Below are 21,551 nucleotides of genomic sequence, written 5' to 3'. Positions count from 1 at the left end.
GGGATGAAAGCTGTAGGGAATGAACAGAGTGCGGGACTAATTTGGTGCCTGGTACAAGGGTCCGTGATTTACGGGCCTGGAAAAGTATCTGGAAGGGAAGGAGTGAGAGGCGTTTACCTATTAGTCACTCGGCGAGGTAAGCATGGTGCCTGGGAGGGACTGCTGCCAGCAGGTACTACCACCCCGTGTGCTCACGCACTCGGGTGTCTTGTCCCTTCACAGTTTTTTATTCCAAGAGCCGCTCAGAGCCCTCCCTCTCCCAGCGTTTCCTGTGCTGCCTGCACAGGGAACCAGCAAGTGCTGACTGCGGCTGCCCACAGCAGGCTGTGTGTCCTGATGGGTTTGCAACGCCAGGGAGCAGTGGCACAGTGGCGATTTCGCTGCTGCGACCCCCTGCCCAGGCTGCCTGGGGTCTGTGCCCGGCAGGCTGCCGGTGGGACAGGCCCATGGCGGCACCGTTTACCTTGCTGGCCTGGCACCAAAGCTGGTGCTGGGCTGGAGAGCCTCGGGCATGCCCGTGCCCTAAGGCAGGCTTCCCCAGGCAAGCCCGGGAGCAAAATCGCATCGTTGCTTCGCAGCCCTGCCACAGGGATGTGGGCCGGGTGTTTCCTGCGGCTTTCTGAGCTGTGGGGCAGGGCAGCCTTGGGGGCTGGGGGTCCCCCACGCTCGGAAATCCTGCAAGCCTGCAGCCACCTCACCAGGTGCCAGCTGCAGGACTGAACGGTGGAGCCGGACGTCAGGCAGGTCTGGCTTTGCCAAGCTGGAAGGAGATCAGCTAGTGCATCGAGGGGAGGGGAACACTTCACTCGTGCTACCCTCTCTGTGGTTCTGCTTGGGGCTGTATGGGTGTCATGGACGGAGGAAGAAAATCCCCATGCCTAATCCTGTTTAAAAGGTTTCCATTGGTTTTTTTCAACTTTTTCTCCACGTTAGGGTAGAGAAATAGCCTCAGAACCCCTGCGGGGCAGGGTGTCTGTGAACACATGTTGTTTATAGAGTTTGATGAGAAATTGTTTAATCGGCTGAGTAGCATGTGAGGACAGCAGCACTGTTGTGCTCGTCGTTTGGTGATACGTAGCAGGGAGCAGCAGGGTTTCCTAGGAGGCCACGTCCCAAGGCCTTGGGATCGCATGTGTGTTTTTTAGAATTCACCAGTAAAAATCACCAACATCTTCAAACTATCAATTTCCTACAACAACATATTCCAGCTAGGGCTGTCTTTTCATTTACTTTCTTGCCTCCAAAGTGCAAAGCCAGGGAGCAAAAGAGAAGTTGTCGGGTAGCTGTTCAGGCACTAGGAACACAGAGAGCAATTTGATAAAGCGATTACAGCCTGACTCTTTACATACACCCTGTACAGAGGCTTGGTCAACAAGCAGCATTCAATAGCTTGAATGTATTAAATGGATTTCCACCAACTCAGCTGGAGAGCTCTCCATTTCACTGGCATGGTTTGGGGTCTGGGGCAGATTTCATTCAAAAAGAAAAGTAGTAAAATTTTATTTCCCATTTCTGAACGTATCTGCTGCAGCAATGCCATTCCTTCACGTGCCAGAAGAGCTCAAGGTTAGCAGGGTCCAGTAGTACTACTGCATCTTCTCCATCCACAGGCCGCAGCTGTCGCGTGCCCGTGTGCCAGGTCTGGATCGGGAGCCGACAGGGCTCCTCCTTCCAGCCCCCCCTCGGTGCAGAGCTCCCTGCTGACCCGCCCTGGCCGCAGCAGCTGTAAGCAGCAGCACATGGACAGGAACTTGCACAAAGGTGTATGTTTTTCTGTCAGTCCCCGGTACCGTGTCTGGCAAGCACTGCTGGCTGGGCCTCCAGGCACCGCGAGGGAGTGGGGGATGGGATAAGCTCTTCCTGAGATCTCACTTGCTGTGCTCTAGTCTGTTTTCAGCATCTTCTCCCAGAGCACGTTCCCTGCTGTCAGAGGTATCCCAGATGTTCCTCACGCTTCTCCCCATCCAGCGGTTGAGTTCATAGCTTGTTCTTCTGTCTCATGGTTAAAAAAATATCTTTATTTTACTTTTCATCCTCGTCTCCCTCGCTCATGCTGCTGAGGGAGGCAGAGGCAGCTTTTGGAGAAGAGGGAGGGGAGGCTTTATTGAAGACCCAGGGTGGAGATGGAGAACGGGATGGAGAACGGCCTCGCGTAGGACTGCTGTTTGGGCTCTGCCGGGGAGAAAAAGCCTGGAGCATTCGGCCGCTTCGTTCCTGGAACATCTGCTTCTGCAAAAGCAAAGTGAAAAGATGCTCTCTGAGTAATGCACAGAGGGGAAGGTGTCTGTGGGCAGGCAGGGGCTGCGCTGCACTGTGCCTCTCGCCTGGGAGAGAGCAGGGAGGATAGACTTCTGCTCTGAAGCATGAACAGTTCAGCCCACAGTTAGCCTTTGCCTCTTCTGCTGTGCTCGTAATAACCCGTTTTTTACATGACAAGGTTTTTTCTTAGGTCAGATAACCCTAGTGTGAGAGTACAGTGTGTATTGTCCTAAGCCAGCTAGGGGGAACTCCCTTTGGATTTTTTGTATGTGTTGGTCACACTGTCTCAAAAAGTCAGTTTTCTGCCTGAAGTCCCAGCGTTCCTTGTTCCCAGGACCTTTTCCTTTTAGCATGCTGGGACAGCCAGCCCGTCTCCCGATGGGCTTCCTGGCTGGCCCAGCCTTTTTTCCTCCTTCCCTTCTCAAGGGAGGCAGCCCGGTGCCTGCCAAATACTGGCAGCCACTTCCCCAGCTACCTGGAGCAGGCACCACCCAAACCATTAAATTGGGGGTGGGAATGTCAGAATTCAAGTGTCTTTGTTGAAAAGAGAAACACGTGCAGGCTCTATGTTCTGGTTTGGACTTTATTGTCATTTTTGCCATGTAAAGCTGAGTGGAGGCCTGCCAGAGCTCGGTAGGGTGGAAGAGACCACCTTTTCAGTCAAGCGATCCGCTACACTAAGGCAAATGCTGCTACTTGTTAGCGCTTACATGGCCTTGCATTAGGCTGCCGGCCTGGGTTACAGGAGATCTAGCACGTACTGTGCGGCTGCTGCAGGCTTCATGTGGAAAATGCTAAATGCAAGTGCCTTGCTGCTCTTCCTGGCGATGGGGAACAAGAAGTCTCAACCCTGGCTGGAGTACCGGGAGTCGGATCACAGGTGATGCTTGGCTGGAATGGAAGAGCCAGCCCAGACAAAGTTAAGCTGCTGCTCGGGTCTGAGAGCAAATTACTTGTGCAGAACGTATTCTGGGTTTGCCTGCTTGGGCAGCTGCAGTCCACAGACTTTCTCAGCTTGACTTTCTGTTTTGTTCCTCCTCCCCTTCCCCCTGCAGCAACTCTGCTCTGTGATGACCTTCCTCCCAGCCAAGGAGCATGTGGCTGCCTGTCTTGCTCTTCCTCCCCCTCTTTAAAACTCACCATTCCCTGCCAGCAGAAGGGCAAATGCTAGGTTTTCCCATCAGGTTTCTGGTGTTTGCTAATCCCAGGAGTTAATGATCAAGCATAAATACCAAGCTTAACTGTTCCTCTGTGAGTTCCCTCACCCAATTTATATCTTTATCATATGGGTTTTTATTAACTTGGTCTTAGAGCCTGGATGTTGCTGCAGTGCAGAATGACAGAACAGTTCCTGCCTGGAGCCATGCTTAGCCGTGCTCTCCTGCATAAAGACCCACGGTGTGTAACCTACCCCTGCACTACTGCTAGGTCCAAAATAGTTGAGACTTCCTGAAATCTCAATAGTTAGCAGATGGTGGTTGCTCCTGATGAATGGTGCCAGGAAGCATTCGGGTGGGGGAGGGTTTCTGTTGCTGTGAGTATGTCAGCAGGGCTGGCAAAGTCCCGGAGCCTGTTGAAATTCAGTGGTAGGAGTGCAAAATTTCTTTTTAGATCACAGAAATTGAGGTTTTGTTGGCTTGACTTAGTCTGTTTCACCCTCTCAGTGAAGATAATCCCCAACAAAAGATGTTTGATTAAAAAATATCTTATTCCTGGCCAAGCAAAACACTTTGACTCCCTTCTGCCCCTGGCGTCTTACCAGCCACTTCAAAAAGCTCAGTGATGTTGCAGTGGTTCATGGTGTTGTGGTACCAGTGCTGGGGGAGATCAGTGTCCCAGCTTGGCTGGTATCTCACATGGCAGGGGGTACTTGACTGTACCTTGGGCCATATGGGCCAGGGATGGAAAGGAGAACCCCACCTTCCTGCTAAGGCCCTCAGCCAGGCTGTAGGACACCCGCTTCCCAGTCCCTGCTTCAGCAAAGACTTTGTTGCTTGAACAAGCTGGTGCACTCACACCTTCAGAAGGGTAAGAGCCAAGTCAGTCCGAATTGCCTCCTGCATTAGTGCTTTAGCCACCAGGTTGCGGGCTAAACCAACAACTGCTGCAGGAGGAGGTGGTGGTGTAATTCACCTGCCTCCAGAATGACCCTTCCCCTCCAGATGTGCTCTAGCAGGGTCAGTAAGTCACGCCCTTTGCAGGCAAGGTCTTCCTAACTGGGGGGTGCTCCTCGGGCCGTTGGGTGCTGAAGAAGTAGAACAAGTGTTAATGGTTCCCTTGAAGTGCAGGAGGGTTAGACAAGGCTGGGTGCGCTCTGGACCTTTACCAGAGGTGGGAAAATAATTTCAAAGCCTTGGTTCAAACAAGTTCAAGTACACCCTACCAGTTTAGGGAGATAATGCTTTGCTTTTGGCAAACTTGCTACCGGTTCAAAATACTTCGCTTATTTCTGAATTTTATTGCCTACATGTCAATACTCCTTTGCTTTACAAAACAAGTGCCAGTTGGGTGTTCTGGAGGACTGCTACTTTTGAGCTGCTGATTCTTTCAAGGCCACGCTCAGGTCCAGGCTGCGGACTCACGGTGTAGCCTGAACACCAGCTCCTGGGCAACCTGTAAGATTCCTCTGAGCCCCTGCAGACGTCTGATGTGATCCAGCCATTTCCCAATATGGCCATCCGTGACTCCCTCTGTGCACTGAGTAGAGGGAAACAGGCCCTTTGGAGGGACACCTGTCTCCTCCGAGAGGGAGATTAGCATGGAAACCCTGCCCCGTGAGGCTTGCTTTCTCTCCGCTGACCTGAAATGCAGCTGCCTGCTCGTATGTGTCTGAGAGAAAGCGGAATGAGCGCCGCTGCTTTCCGCTTCCGTGGAGTGGCGTCTCTGCCATTAGGGCCTCCGTGCCGGGCTGTGTGGTGGTCCTCTCTCAAGCCAGGACACAAGTTTCATGGCAGGTTAATCGGTGTTTCTGACCCCTCTGTGACTCTCTCGCAGAAAAAATACATACAGGGGATTGCACAGGTGGGCAAAATTGCCAATGAATTATAGACATCTTGATGTTTCAGAACTGACATTTTGATGTTTTTCAGAAACGGTTATTTTTTTGTAGGTTATGTGGCCTTTACTTTTAAAAAATTGATGCTAGCATAAAGTGTATTATACTAATTATTTGTGAAATAATAATAGCATATTAATGGCATGCAAATTACTGATCTAGGAATCTAGCATGCCCATAATGATTCCTGTACTTTTAATGTCAACATTAAAAGCAACATCTAACTAACAGTGATAAGGCAAATTAACGTTAATAACAGTTTTGACACTAATAGCAAGTTATCATTATTGTAAAAGTTTTTCCTGTTGCAAGGCTCAAACTGATTTTAAAAAAGCCACCCCACCTCTCAGCTCGCTGTCACTGATGCTTTTCCTACAACACTGCAAGGAGATTTCACTCTTGTTCTTAGCAAAGGTCTCTCGTTGCACCAGATTTCCTACTCTCTGGTTGGCACACTAACTCAATAAACAGGAGGCCACCTCCACCCCCGCAAAGACCTTTGCAGAGCAGCTTTTCTCTAATTAAGAATGGTAAAATGTTTTATCAGCAAAGGGTTTTTAAAAATGCCATCAGTGTGCAGTGTTGAGTGGGTAGAGCCAGGGAATGGGATCAAGGCTTTGAAATTCTTTTCCTCTCTCCGCACAACCAAACTCATCTCGCCTCCTGTGGGTTTCACATGCTCTGTGAGCATTAGTTGTATTTATTCGGCACCTATGGCCACAGGATCATCCCACACGGGGAACACTTGCCAAGCTCAATGGAGAATAACTTACAGAGGAAGCACTCTTCATGTGGATGTGGTCAATGCAGGTAAACCTGGGCTTTTTATCAGAAGAGTTTACCCTCTTCCCCTCCCCAAGGAAAATGATACTGTCAATGAACAAATTGCTAAATAAGCTATTTGTTTATATGGCTGGGACCAGTGTTATTCAGAAAGCACCTGCCTTTGCATGGGACAGATGTAGCTGTAAGGAGATTATAAAGATGCAGTCTCTGTTCTGAAGCCTTTACAGCCTAATTTTAGGCTTTTCTCAACTAAATGGTAATCAACATGGCAAGTCATGGCAGAGAAAAGATGAGAACTCCAGTAAGAGGCAGGTACTACGTGCTTTGGTGGCACTGAGTTGTGACATGGCTGTGATGTGGGCTACTTAATTCACCAAGGGTCTGTGAATCTTCCTGAGGGTTTGTTTATAAACAAAAACTCTGCTGAGACCCTTTCAACAGAAGGTACCTTTTGTGATGGGAAGCTGTTCAGGTATGAACAGATAAAAGTGACATGAGAGAACATTATGTGTTGGCTCTTAAATATTCCAATAGTATCTGCTTCATGCTAGTCCTAATCTGTTTTTTCTGGCTTGCTGCCTGTATTGATATTTTGCCTCAAACTGTAATCCATGAGCAGTTAAAGCTTTGCACAAGCTTCTTGCAAAGGGTTTGCTTTCAAGTGAGGAGGGAGCTGCCTGACTGTCTGCGCGCCATGGTCTGAAAATGTACCTCTGAAGCATCCTGCTCTTCTGCAAGATTATTTGTCTAGCTCTTTCTCTGCTCCCCTCAATTCACCCTGTGCTGCTTGCTGCTCTCCTCCGTACTTGCTCACGTTTCCTCGGACTGAGCAAAAGCACTTGGAGCTTGCAACTAGAGCAGCACGTCCGAGATGATGCCTGTACTGAAGGGTCTGGCTGGGGCCTGGGCTTTCACCAGAGCACAGCTGCACAGAGAGCTTGTTGAAAAAGGACTGACTCACAACGGGAAGGTCTAAGAAGGTCTGTTCAAACAAATGCTAACTTTTACATTCAAAATAAGCTTTGCTGTTGGTTTCAAGTAGCAAAGAGAAGTAGTACAAGAAAACAAAGTTTCTCAAGGTTTGGCAAGCTATCAGAACTGACAGATGGGGGCCAGGACTCTTTTGGGGCTCTGAAGTGTCACCGACTCACCATCCACTCAGTGCATGACTTCGGTTTGAGCCTTGGGGTTTCTCCCCAGAAGGATGCTGTTACAGACTCTCAACTGCCTTTCCAAGGCACCTGGGGACGTTTGGTAAATGGGCTCTGTGGAGCCAGCATATACCAAGGAGAGCTTCGAAAGTGCTTCAGTTCCACCCGAGTCTTCCCTGCAGTCAGTTAGATGAGCCTGGCCACTCGACATGTAAAATCATTTCTTGGAACTTTAAGTCAGTAGTTTTTAAAGTTAGAAAATTGTTGTCATCTACTGCTGAGTACAGAGCATGAAAAGAACTATCGAAAAACTTTTTAGTGTCCCTGTTTCCCTCACCATCTCCAGTGTATAGTTTCTCCCTGACGTCTGTGTGGTCCCATTTAGTGCTAATAGACACACTGTATTAGCCTGTTAGCTTGTGTATTGCTGTTATGCAGCTCTACTGAATGTAGTATCACATTCAGCATCACACCTTCACAAAAGACAGGAATTATCCCAAAGAAGCAACAGCCAGGAGTGGCAAATCCTCCCGCTGCAGTGTTGGCAGGCATTATTGGATTCAGCAAGCAGGTTTGGCGTTATCCTACTGTGCTGGCTTTCAAAACAAAGACTGCAGCAAAAGAATCTCCTCTTGATATGCATTAGAGAAGATACGTAAAAACCACTCAGACTTCCTGGGATGGCAGAATACCTACCCAGGCTCCGTCGGGTCCAAACAGCTCTAAAAAGTTGCCAATAAATTCTCTGGATTTTTCTTCCCATTTCTGAATGAGGTCATGGCTCTTCTCTTCCACCTTGTAAACAAATTCTTTTGATTTTTCCTCCACGTTCTTGACTTTTTCTTTCATTTTGTCCACTTGGTTTTGAAAGCGGTATTTCTTCTCCTGTTTTAAAAGTGTGGACAGAGATTAATATATAGGGACTTGGAAATAATTAGCCACTGACAGTTGAGAAGAAGAAAAAAATTGCATTAATGTATCCTAATACGTATGGCCTTGGTTAACTATTCCCACATTATTTTTATAAATGCAAATTTAACATTTGTGGAATGAAGTGCAGAAGGTACATATTGAAAAGACCGTCTTGTGTGATTACTGTGTTTAATTCACTATATGAATCTTTCCATATTTTCAATTTTGAAAATTGTATTAATCTTGTGAAAGATACAAGTGAGAAATTAACAGCTCAAACTTAAGCAAAATGCAAATCTCCCTGGGTTTCCTAGCAAACACAGCCCACTGCTGACTTGCTAGCCTTGATGATAATTTGGACCAAAATGTCTCTTTGGTTAGATTTCTGCAGAGCAGAAGGAAAACTCTCTTCACCTCCAAGCCTGGCTAACACAGGAGCTTCTGGCTGCAACAGAAAGATGTGCGTAGGCCAGCAGCTTGTGGCCAGCAGACTTCAGAGAAAAGATAGCCAACTTCTAATTGCGAAGGCACACAGAAAAAGAGAGGGACAGAGGAGATAATGTTAGGGGGCTGACGTCGGGCCGAGCTTCTAAAATACTTTGGGGTTAAAGGGCTTTTGTCCTGAAACGTTTCTGTGCTCCTCAAACATACAGGACACACGCTGTGCCCTTGAAGATGTAATGGTCTCTGTAGAAGCACAGATCGCTATCAGCTTTTAATTTCCTGTACACTTCATTTAATGGGCACTTGAATTTACTTTTAAAACAAATACTGTTTAGTGCTGAGGTGAGTTTTATCCTGTCTCATGAATCACTAGAAGAACCGTCTTTGCAGGCCACAAGGCCAAACAAAATCCTCAAGATCCAAAGAAACTGAACTCACTTTGCACCTAATAGGTGACCAAGCCTTTCTTTAACGAGGAAACCCGTGCTTCTCTGTCTTGGAGAAATACTGGTTGGTTTGTTTTTTTTTTTTGAAACACAAACAGCCTCTAGTACAAATTAGTATTTCTGCATTTAAATTACTATAAGCTAAATAACCGAACGCCAGGAGACGTCACGATACATTAGTGTCTGAGACTGGGGGAAGCATACCTTATGCAACAGTATCTTAACCTCAGAGCCCCTAAAGGATAAATTTGAGAACCCCCAAGGCATCCAGCATGCCTTAATTTAACAGATATTTGCAATAGTGATCCTTCTGGGTGGAGTACTCACAAGCAGGATTTTTTAGAGGTGTAGAAGACTGAAAAAAAAGCACAGTGAAATAAATATTTATGCCCTGTGATCTGTGATTTATCTGCCAGACTTCAAAATAAGAAACAAGTAAACAAAACCCTCATGAAATGACACAATTCAGTCCTTCACAAGGGAGTTTCCCAGCTCCAGGGAAGGAGGTGGGAAGTCCTGCTGTGAGCCAGCCCAATCACAAGAAAGATTTCAGTTATGTGGCCTTAAGTTAAGACTTGAAACAGAAAATGAAGGAAAGTAAATTTTCATTTCTGTTAAGTGTTTACTCCTCACTGGAGGATAACGTGCAGTTCTGTATGTGGAAGCTGAATAATTTGAGCCATCCTTTCAAATGGCACTCTTGCCCTGTTTATTGTGGCTTCTGATCAGCATAATTTATGTACCATTTACGTAGCTTCTTAACACACTTCCTTGTCTTTTAAAAACTATTTTAGCTTCTTCTAGTAATCTCACTGCTCAGTGGTTGGGGTTTTTTTTTTTTCTTTTACCCTGTCGCATTGTAGAGAAAATTTGGATATCAAAATCTTTGCTCTCTGTGCTGCTTTCTCACAACAGGAATAAAGAAAGAAATGATGTCCTGGGTGAGTGGCTGAGAAGCCTGGCAGGGGGGGGTGGGCTCCTTCCTAGTTTGTCATTAAGTCACCTACAGCTCAAGGAGGAAGGGAAAGCAGCAGCTTTGTCACAAATGTGAAAGCATAAGATGGAAACAAAGCTGCTAATTAATAGGAGCAATTAAAACTACCCTCAGTTTACCAGATTCTTTTAAATTAAGTTCTTCCCAGCTGTTTTAAAAGCAGAGGAGGAAGATATCCTTTCTTAACCTTTACTCTACATTCGGGGTCCTAGGAGAGCGTGTTTCAGAAGCAAATGCAGATTGGTGTACTTACATTTATAAAACTAACATTCAGCTCTTTGGCGGTGTATCCTCGCTGGAGGTTGCGCCGGGCGTACACGTCATAGTCCCGGACGATCCTTGTGATGATATCTGATGTTGAGATACCTTCGGTTCGCTGCGTTGGTACGAACATTCCTGAGCAAAGTGGGAAAAGAAAGCCCGCTGAGAAAGCACGGCAGGACCAGGCACTGCGGCAAGTAGCTGAAGGTGAACACAAAAATGCCTGACCAAAGGTAAGAGACTCGCAATTCTGCCTGTCTTATTCCTAGTTCTTTCCTGTTGCTCCTGTGTGAGCTTAGGGAAGGCACCAGCTTGCTATACCATTCATTTTTCCTCAGGTCTTCAGAAAGGCTAAAACTTGCTCTCTTCACAGTGTCAGCTGTGATGTGGAACTTACTAGACTGGTAGGGGCTCCCGAGCCAGGAAGGCTAAACCTCACAGTTGTGACAATTCACTGAGCAGTTCTTTCTGTAAGCGTAGCCCTTATTTAATGTTATACAAAGGAGCAGGGGGGTTGGCTTCCACTCCCGCTATTGAAAGGCCATTTGCTGCTCTCCTGTGTATTTCCACTCTCCCCTCCACTCCTGTGCTGCACCATCTGATAGTCTTTGTTCTGCTGAGTAAAACAGACCAGCACCTGGCCTTGGCCAAAGCCAGCAAGCGCCTTCAGGTAAAAGATGCGTTACAATAACTGGGAAACACCCTGGAGGCGCCAGTAGCTTGTAACAGGAAGATGCAGTGTAATGGTGGTGTAAACAAACACAGATACACCGTGGGGACTGAGGGTATCAGTCTCCATAGCCCCTATATCATGTGTCCACCTGGCCATGTCAGTGGCTGCATAACCACTCTCCCTGCTCCAGCAGATCCGTCCCTAATAAAACTGGCCATTTATTAATACTGCTTGTATTTTCCTCAACACCCCTGAGCAATATATTGCTTTTTAATTGCTCCTCATCAAGACAGGATCACTTGAACTGTTAAATCAAGTCACAAAGGCAATAACAGCAGAGCACTAGCACACCTTGTAGTGCTTAGTACCTTAGTAGTTAGATAGGGCTACAAAATTTACTACTATCACTTATATGTAATTGCAACATCAAGCTGCTGCTGAGAGAGAGCTGTAAGATAAGACTGGAAATGGTTTTGCAAAACATAGTGCTTTGTCTTAAAAGGGTCGTACAGCTACTGGTAAATTATTCCTCACGCATTCAGTTGAAGTCTGCAGGCATTGCTAGCTAATTTCACAGGGTTAGAAAAAGATCTGGAGAAGGAATCAAGAAGCTTAGCAGCCTCTTGTGACTAAATGCTATGGGATATTTTTTCTTTCTGATTTCTAATTAATACTCTGCTAAAAAATAGATTATTTTAATCACGAGCAGAGGTTTCCCTGATCGTGTTTCTCAGGCTTTCAGCAATCACACAGGAAACTATTTTTGGAAGCAGTGAAAACCACTTTGAGCCAGAAGCCTTTATAGATAGGAGCTACAAGAATATATGAACAAATCCAAACCCTACCCTTGCTAAGCCAAAAGCGGAATTGTTTTCCAGTAGATGCACAAACCCATGTATGAGAACATTACCTTTAGTCACTGATTTTGCTTTCATATGATTCTATGTGTTGGACTGATTCATGTTTTCAGAACTAATTGTTCACAGATGTGCAGAGGTTTAGTCAGTGCACCGTCACCCAGCTCACTGTCGTCCATATGCCCTCCCACCCACTGAAGGGAGTGGGGATATGGGAGCCCATGGGAATCTACACAAGGAGCTCCGCAGTTCCCATCTGCTTCTCTGCTACCCAACAACCTGATGTGGGAAAATGGGAGTACTGGAACTAAGGAAAATGCACAAGTGCATCCACAGCATTGGTCTATTTAAAACAAAACACCCTAGGAGAAAGGGGAAATTCACTATTGTAATAATGCTGTTCTGGAGTGTTAGGACTATTACAGCACTAGATCTCAAAATATTATTCCCAGTTTATATGTAACAAAATTCAGCCATACAAGACTGAAGTCACTTCTCCAGCATCTCACAGTGATGGACATGGGACAGACCACAAGTCCCTGCAGCTGTAAGTCCATACTCTATTCTGCAAACAAAGTTTGAATTTCTCGTCAGGATGCGTGCGCACTGCATCCGTGCCCAACAATAGCAGAGAAGGATGTGCCAGGTTTGGGCACTCTCCAGCTCACTCTGGTAATGATGCAGTGACACCAAGGGCTCCTGTCATGTTGTCCGGTGCACTCAGCACCTTATAGAAGAAAGGCAACATAGCTGCCTGGCCAGTACATATGCTGTATGTCCCTTGGTGACCCATCCTTACCAGAGGTATCTTTGTTCCATTGCCTAGTGAAGTAAGCTGGTGCTGGCTCTGAAACTGTAAAGCAGCGGTTCCCAAAGGAGAGTTGTGAGTCTGACACCACGGTGGGGTTTGCAAGTGGAAAAAGATCAAGAACTGCTGCTATAAAAAGCTTATTCTTTCAGCTCAGGTCAATACCTGGTCTACTGCTGTCATTGTATAGCTTGAGAAGGTCACTTTGCATGACAAATTACCATCAGGCAGATTTGCTCTGGAATTTTTTTAAGCCTCCAATATACATGTTTATGTAGACCAGGAAGAGGATGTTCAGGGCAGCACCTCCAGTGAGCAAGAGAAGAAAGGTATCATCAGTTCCTCCTGCCGTGCTGTTCACTGTGTTAGGACAGCTGCTGCTGGCAAAGAGTGGCTTAATATTGTCTCCTTAGATTTAATTCAGCTTCCTTGAACTGGAGAGATACAAACTCCTGATGACTTCAGCATGGTCATGTTCAGTGTAATACGGTAGTCAACCAAACTGCTAGTCATGGCAAATGAATGACTCTGGTACTGATTTAAACCCTCTGCCAGTGTAGTAAAAAGAACCCTCAGTGCAAATCAGAAGTGGATCCTGATGACTCCTCAAGGCTGCCTGTGCTTGCCCATATTCGGGACTGGGCTGCGTCAAGGAGTCATCAGTTTGTGGTTATCAACAAACCACTGAAGTTGGCTGGGCTGCTGTGGGAACTGAACTCATTTTCATCGGTTCAGAGCTCTTAGTTGAGCAACCTGAAATTGTTTAAAAAAGCCAGGGTGGTTTTTCACCCGTGACAGACCTGAATGGTTTCCTGGGGGTTACTGCAGGAATTCAGCCAAGGACATCCTTTGTGGTTTTACAAAGTGAGCCTTTCTGCTGAAGTCAGCAGTACCTACCATTAGGGTGTAAGAGAACGTGATATTATCTCTACTGCTTCTTTCTCAGCAGTCGTGGTCAAAGACAGTAAAAGAATTTGAGCTGAGGTTGGAAAGAAAGGTGCTAAAAATGTAAATTTGCCCTTACCTGCCTCCTTTATGTGTTTGTATACATCATCCGAGCCAGCGGAGGAGTATGGGATGTCATCATGGGCTACAAAGTCAATCTGCCAGTGAACAGAAGAAGAATCACATGCCACCATCACTGAATTTTGGTTCAATGGGGGGTCGTTGTGGAGGATCATCTCTTTTCTCGACTTCAGCTGACTTCCTTTTGTCATTCTCATCCTAAAGCCATCACCTAGAATATTGCACTAGATTTAGGCCTACAACTGCTGTATTGTATGATCAATTATGAAAGAACAGAAAGCTTGTCTCCAGCAGCACTGCCATTAACACATCGCTCTGGCTGGCACTGTGTGATATTCTGTAGAAAACCTAAGACACCTGTTCCTGCTTTTATTGCTACTGGAAGAGCTAAGTCAAGTGGCAAAGCCTTGGCTTTCAAAACCATGGAGGCAGGATTATTGCTTTTGCCTCCTTAGGGCTGCGTGTATATACATGTTTACCTAGTACTGTCATGCTGTCCGTTTGTCACCCAGTGATGGGGACACTAAAATACATCCTAGTTAATTATGCTTTTGTTAAGATTTATATATATTGCAAGACAGTCAATAGTACTGCCTTTTGGAGAACCCATGACATTTTTACATATTTCTGGCCAATTATTGCACCTGTTAACATTAATAAGAAACGTGCCTTTAACTCAGGACTTTAACAGGACTTTAGTCACTACGTAGTAACTTTTCTGGTTCATGATCTCCTTTCCTGAAAGTCAATTTGTGAATAATTCTTCAGTGTTATTTTGCCATTCAAAAGTCCCACTGCAGAAATCATCTCAGCATCCTGAGAAAAAAAAGGCAAGACAAATATAACATTTTCTGACAAAGATGGAGGCAAGCAATGCCATGTACCTAATTTCAGTGACTGGAATTAACTGAATTAAATAATTTGCTCGAGCTAATAGAACTTCACAGGCTTGCTGTTCATTCTCAACTGTCAGTCTACAAAGGGGAAGGGAGGGATAAGGGGAGAAATGTACCTTATGTTTTTCAAGGAACTCTGGTGTCAGCGTCCAGGGTGCATCTCTGATGACCTCATCCACATAACGACAGTGTCTGAGAGCTTCATATCGCTCAGTTTCATTCATCACAGTGAAGCCTTTGAATTTATGAGTTAAATCATCACTGCAAACTAAAATATGGAAGTATCAACAAAATGGCTCCACACACAGTAGAATTAGCATGACCAGCAGTTAATTATTTCCTGATAATTCCATTAAGCACTTAGTTATTAGCTTAGCTAATTTTGGGGTGCTCCAGGGCATCTAAGAATTCTGCTCAGGGTTGACAGGTACAACCATAGACCTGTGAGAGATCCTTCCCTTTCTGGAGCTGCAGGCAGAACCCAAGTGAGATGTTGTAGGATGTCTCAAGCGGTACTATATGCACATGTTGAGGTAACTCAATCCCATTGTAACTGGGGATTTCATGGGCCGTGAAATTTCAGGGGTGATGGACAATGCTTTAAAAACAATCAAAAAGAAAAGTGCCGTGTCAGAAAATGTCATGTAACACAAAATGGTCGAGGCAGGAGGTACCACTGGACATCACCTAATGCAATCCCCATCCTCAGAGCAGGGTCAACTACAGCAGGTTGCTCAGGGCCATGTCCAGTTGAGTTTCCAAAGATGGAGACACCTCAGCCTCTCTGGGCCTCCTGTTTCTGCTTTTTGTTCTTATGTAAACAATGCTCTAAATCACAGCAGAACAGTTTCTCACTAAATAAACACTGATGGAAAACAGGTCATGGCAGACTTTATAGGAATCTGTCTCTGAGTTTAGCTTTGAGTTCAGCAGCTTTCATAGAAAGAGAAGTAAAGCTTGTGCCATGTTCAAATGGGAAATCACAGAAGGAAGCTCCATGGAAAGGACTGGGAGAAGCCGTATGCTCTAGTGGAATAAGCAAGTCCAGAAATCCTGCATCTTTAACTCTGGATGTACCAATACTTTGTCACATTGCTTTTAAAACAAGGGGAAGCAACTCCCATGTTACCAGAGGACTAGAAAAGTTAGGTATTATCTTTCTACCCACATAACATTGCGTAAAACACAGTTGCCTGTTCCCACAGCTGTAATTCTGTCCAATATTATAGCTATAATAGTCATTTGATACCTGTGCTGGTTTTGGCTGGGATAGAATTAATTTTCTTCACAGTAGCTAGTATGGGGCTATGTTTTGGATTTGTGCTGAAAACAGTGTTGATAAGACAGGGATGTTTTCCGTACTGCTGAGCAGTGCTTACACAGAGCCAACGCCTTTTCTGCTTCTCACACCACCCCACTAGCGAGGAGGCTGGGGGTGCACAAGAAGCTGGTAGGGGACACAGCCGGGACAGCTGACCCCAACTGACCACAGGGATATTCCATACCATATGACATCATGCTCAGCAATAAAAAGCTGGGGGAAGAAGAAGGAAAGGGGGAACATTTGAGTGATAGCATTTGTCTTCCCAAGTAACCATTATGCATGATGGAGCCCTGCTTCCCTGGAGGTGGCTGAACCCCTGTCTGCCGATGGGAAGTGGTGAATGAATTCCTTGTTGTGCTTTGCTTGTGTGCACGGCTTTTGCTTTACCTGTTAAACTGTTTTTATCTCAACCCACGAGTTTTCTCACTTTCACTCTTCTGATTCTCTCCCCAATCCCGCCGGAGGGGAGTGAGCGAGTGGCTGTGTGGGGCTTAGTTGCCGGCTGGGGTTAAACCACGACAACACCCCACATGGAATAATGTGATACCCATTTATAGCTGGGTTGACAGTGTTGTCCTTCACCACAGGTCAAACCTGTGCCTTTGGATCTCACTTGTCTGTAACACTGGGACAAATAGTAAATGTACCTGACAAATGATAAATGCAACGTTATTAGTGTTGCAGGGAAGTGAGAGCAACCCTACAGCTGCTGCTTCTTTCTAATTTGAAAACATCAACCTATCAGGCAAAGCGCTTGGCAAAGATGCAGTCTTTTTTGAGATCTAAAATGGATGTTCTTGCTGTGATGGTCGTTAAGGACCTTTAAAGTAGGAAAAATGTAGGAAGGCTTTGATAGCCCTGGAGTTTGTGCAAAATTCAAAGCCAGATAATAATACACATATGAATTTCAGCTAGCGAAATGCTACTCTATCCTATTATGTCATTTTTTGATGCCTGCTGACAAGAAATTTAATGGAGACCAAAGCATTTTCAGTAGAAAGATCCCTTCTGAGATTGTATTTATATTTATTTACAGCCTTTGTCATCTTAAAGCTACCTTCTCCTGCAAGAAAGGGTCTACTAAAATTATTGGAAAATAGTAATTTTTGCTTGAATTCTGTAGAAAGGTTTGATTTCATTTTTTGATTACCGTTTGTTCATGTACAGTGCAGACACAATATCTCTGTATTTCCTTTTGATTCTGTCATCCTGCTCTAATGACTGATTTAGGAAGGTATTTATACCTATTAAAAAAATTTCTTAGCTCCAAATAATTGTCTTCACAACGAGAAATAAAAGGGGTTGGTTGTGGTGCCCACAAAGACACATGACACCAGTGCTTTTGCAGCACAAATTGTATGTGGGCGTGGAAAGGTGCCCATTTTTTAAACATGCTAAGATGCAGAGTGCCTTGCTGGGAAGAGGTGCTGATGAGTGCTGGCTGCTTTGTCCTTCACTCCAAAAATAAGGGCAAAGTGAATCTATGCTGTGAATTTCAAAGGAGCCAGGCTTTTGCCCCAGAGCTCCCTCCCTGATCTGGGATACCCCCCGACTCCTTTAAAAGCAACAACAAAACCTACATAACCTGCATTTTTTTTTAAACCTCACAGTCTTGCACCTCCCCTAGTTTCTTCTGCAAGCTATCTGGCTCAGCAGGAAAACAAGAGAGTCCTAAATGTTTCCTTCATAACAAAGGGATGTCTCCTTTCCCTCCCAGGAAGCTCCACGAGAATTGCCACAATTCATAAACTTAAGAGTAAAACCAAAAAGTGTGTTCATAAGGAGATTTTGCTTTTCCTCTGTGTTGGGTCTTTTTTTCCCTCCTTTCAACTGATTTGGAACAAAGATGCAAAATAATGCATATTATAAAGTGACTGAAGGTTGCATTCACATTCGCTTTATCATCACTGCTGTAAGCATTTGAGCAGCTGAAGGTCGCTGTGAAATGTTTATGCGAGGCGTATCTCAACCCGAAAGATGCAGGGAAACTGGAACTGAAATGCATATTTATGAGGCCTCACGAGAGCAGGGCTTGCACAGCCAGCTAGGCAGGACACAGCCACCCTCCAGTGACTCTTCAGGCACGTACCAACTGCTGAACAGCTGTTAGCCAGCCACACAGCAAAGAAGATATTCATGGCAAAAAAAAATGATAAGAAAGTAACCTGCCCGGGGACACTTGTGAGCTGAAAACTAGGTTCAAATCATGACCTACATTTGGGTCTCCAATGATAACGGGCTGGATTTAGCTTCTCTGCTGATGCTGAAGGCTGGGTCTGCACACACAGTATTGACCTGGCAGCCAGGGGACGTGGGCTGTGCCTGGCTGGCGGAGGGACCGAGGAGCCAGAAATAAATGAGCGGTTGATCTCATTCACTCATCTCCATCTTTGAACAATTTTGAGCGAGTAACTGAAAAAGGTAAATTATTCATATGGAGCTATTCTAAGCTCAGAGTCATGCAGGCACCTGCTTTAACTAGAATGGGAATTGTGCCTGTGCTGCTGAGGGCAGAATTTGACTTTTACTTTAATTGATGCAATTGTAAGACATAATTCAAGGCAAATCGCTTATAGAAAGCCCCCAGAGTGAAAGCAGCATTCAAAGTCACAGTTTATAAACAGCTGGGGGTGCTAGCACGGCAATAACTCTCTGATACTGAAGCACAGAAGCAAAAATCCAGTGCAATAAATAACTCTGATCTTACCTCCTACTAGTAAGTAGCTATTTGGGAATAGAGTTTTCGCTTGCATAAGAGCTCTAGCATGGCCAGAGTGGAAGAGGTCAAATATCCCATCTGCATACACTCTGACAGGTCTGTCAACTGTGGAGAAAGAAACACAACAGTGATTTTTCAGACCCAAAACAAGTTGCACTTAATTCTACTGGACAGGTTTTTGTTCCCAGATGAGATGATTGGGGAGATTTACCCCAGTTCTGATGTTCAAAATGCACCGTGGGTGAACTCACAGTGTTTTATCCTGCTTGTTACTTGTTCTTCTCTGTGCTCGCTGCTGTTTTCTCTCAGACTTAGCCTATTTATTACCATCCATCATCCCTGTATTCTAATTTAGCAAAAATGTCATCTTCCTGCCTCATTTGGAGTTCCACCATATGTCTTGTTCTTTTCTCTCTGCCTTTCTAGTCAGTTCTGCCTTCTGGATTTTTTCAAATTTTTCCTTATTTTTTCCTATCATCTCCCTTTTCCTCGCCTCTTGTCTGTGACTTTCTTTTTTTCCACAGCTTACTGCTGTAAAAAATGTATCGCTTACCTCTTCCACATAAACCTTTCTCTTCCCTTTTTTCATACATCCCCCAAGCTCTTCTATTCTCTCTAACGAGCCTATCATTTTTTTTCTTACCATCCTCCTGCTATCACCCTTGTAACTCTTGCTTTCTGTATGACATCTTCAGCAGCAGCCTCCAGCCAGAAAAAGGACTTGCTTTACCAAACGACATGCCTGACAGCTGTGCCACCTCTGAACAAAAAGACAGCAGAGATGAGAGCAAGAGAGCTCCAACCTCCATGGACTGTGCTTCAGTGCTACAGAGAGATGTCTCTGCTGTCAGGACATCCAAGGGTCCACGGCAGAACATTGTTCCTTGCAGAGCTGACTGGAAAGCTGTGACTTACCCCTATAAAGTGTACGTACTTTAAAAGCTTATTTTAAATATGTGAAATAAGTATACAAAGGCTTTTTTTACAGAATCTCTCGGAATTTAGGGGGGCTGAAGTATGTATTTGGGACTTTATGTGAATCATCCTGTTTCCCCAGCCCAATCACAAAGGTAGGTCTGGAAAAAACGTCCAGATAAAGAGTTCCAAAATTGGGCATGGTTTCTTTTCAAAGGCCACTTAAGGTCTGACATGATCAACAAAAACGTCAGTGAAAGAAGAGGTTTTCCAGCATACAGAGGCAGTATGGGAAGAGAATCCAGGAGGTACACCACATCCACTACAGAACATAACTTTTAGGCTGGCAAGCCTTCTTTCCAACCAACACGCAGACATCCACAAAAACATCAAACTCCAACTTGAAACATTTCCTCCTGTTGTTTCTCTAGCAGAAGATAATGGTCCTCTAGTTACTAGTTTCTTCCCCATTACCTGACAGCACCAGATACCAGGCTGGCCTTTCTGCTTCCAAGTGGAAGGCACAAGTGACCACTGACAGATGTTCGTAAGGGAGAGCCTGTGCTTTGGTCCCATGGTCCCAGCACCCATGGTCCTGCTGATGTTGCTCCCTACACATACCTGGTGTTCCCAGGCGGGCTTGTGCAATGGTTAGCTTCTCATGGGGGGCTTGGCACTGACAGCTTGTTTCATCTGCAAACGGAGCAGGTGCCGTCAGAGTCTGGAAGGGGAAAAAACACAAAGAAAGTAAATTTGTTTTTTCCATCAAGTAGTTTAAAAAGAACCATTTAACTGTGGTGGGATGCTGTAACCAGGCTTAATGCTGACTTTTTCCCAGGGGATTTTTGCTTTTTGGTCACCCCTGAGCATACACAATTCACACAAGGTAAAATGATGAGGAAAATAAAGCTTTCCAAACACAGCATGCAACTTAATTCTTTGTCTGTTAGAAGCTCAAGCACTTTTGAGGTAGGTGCAGGTATATAATTTTTCTTTCGCAGGGCAAAGTCAGGTTTGATGGCCCAAGCAGCTTAATCCTTGGTTTGGTCTCAGTGAATCCAAAGGGCCAAGATGCAAAGTGTATTCTGCTATGTGTAAATAATAGCTGGAAAAACTAATTGGGATTTAGAAAGCTGCACACGGGCCACCTCCTCACAAGCACCAGCTCCTTCCCACTGACAAAACATCAGTACAGATGACTGAGACTACAGGTGGTTTTGTTGTGTCTCTAAGCAGAACCTTGTATAATTTTGAGGAGCCATTCAAAATAAAGCCAAGACTGCAACCAGAAGTCCCACCTACCTAGAGCTAACTGAGCTACAACTCCTTTCTCTGGTCTGACGCATACCGTAATAGTACTAAAATGCTCTAACTGTGATCAGAGCACCACAAGGGTACTTGCTCTGGAGAGCTTATAACCTAAAGATATAAGAGAGAGAGTGCGGATGTGTGAAGAATGACGTGGCATTATCTGTCAGGACACTTGATTACAGAAATTGCATTTTCTGCCCGTGCCTATGTAGGAAGTTATCAGCCATCAGAACATCAGATATTTATTATCTGCCATATGGTCTGATATGAAAAAACATGCTTCTACTGCTCTTGGCTTGAAATCTTTACGAAATCATAGAAACAGCAAACTACCACAAGCTGAGTTTTGGTTTGCTTTGTTTTTGTGAGATGAGGTGGTAGTTGAGACAAGCTGAAGGAAATCTATCCCTTACTTTGCCTCCACCATGATTTAGCTGAGACCTCGTGGCCTTGCAGCAGTGGCTTGGTTGGGTTTTGACAGTGACCACTTGTGGGATGTACAGTTGTCATACCAGTTTGAGCACCCACAGCTGATTGTAACAGAATCTCTCTTCCCCTTTACACTTTTTTTCAGCTTTTAGATGCTGAATGCTTAATCACTGAGCATTTATTTTCTTTAACATCCTTAAGGCACTTTAAAACATGTCATGCCTAATTGCTGCTGACCTCTGGGCTCACTGGCTTGTTGCATGGAAAGCTCAGAGGACAGTAGTA

At 45.2% G+C, this 21,551-nt stretch overlaps 1 protein-coding gene across 1 annotated transcript; it reads right to left on the bottom strand.

The window, feature by feature from the left end:
• Positions 1 to 1,624: 1,624 nt before the first annotated feature.
• Positions 1,625 to 20,247, bottom strand: PCYT1B (phosphate cytidylyltransferase 1, choline, beta; the record flags this gene model as incomplete). The annotated part of the gene is made up of 7 exons (XM_009581859.1): positions 1,625 to 2,229; positions 7,948 to 8,136; positions 10,301 to 10,443; positions 13,671 to 13,749; positions 14,685 to 14,836; positions 18,600 to 18,716; positions 20,148 to 20,247. Coding segments are annotated over 7 exons (987 nt in total), but the record flags the coding sequence as incomplete, so codon positions are not given.
• Positions 20,248 to 21,551: the final 1,304 nt, after the last annotated feature.

The sequence above is a fragment of the Fulmarus glacialis genome, unplaced genomic scaffold (genome assembly GCF_000690835.1).
Source record: "Fulmarus glacialis isolate BGI_N327 unplaced genomic scaffold, ASM69083v1 scaffold1267, whole genome shotgun sequence".
NCBI lineage: Eukaryota > Metazoa > Chordata > Aves > Procellariiformes > Procellariidae > Fulmarus > Fulmarus glacialis.
Note: the sequence above shows the minus strand (reverse complement) of the source record. Positions and strands in the feature narration are given on the sequence as shown.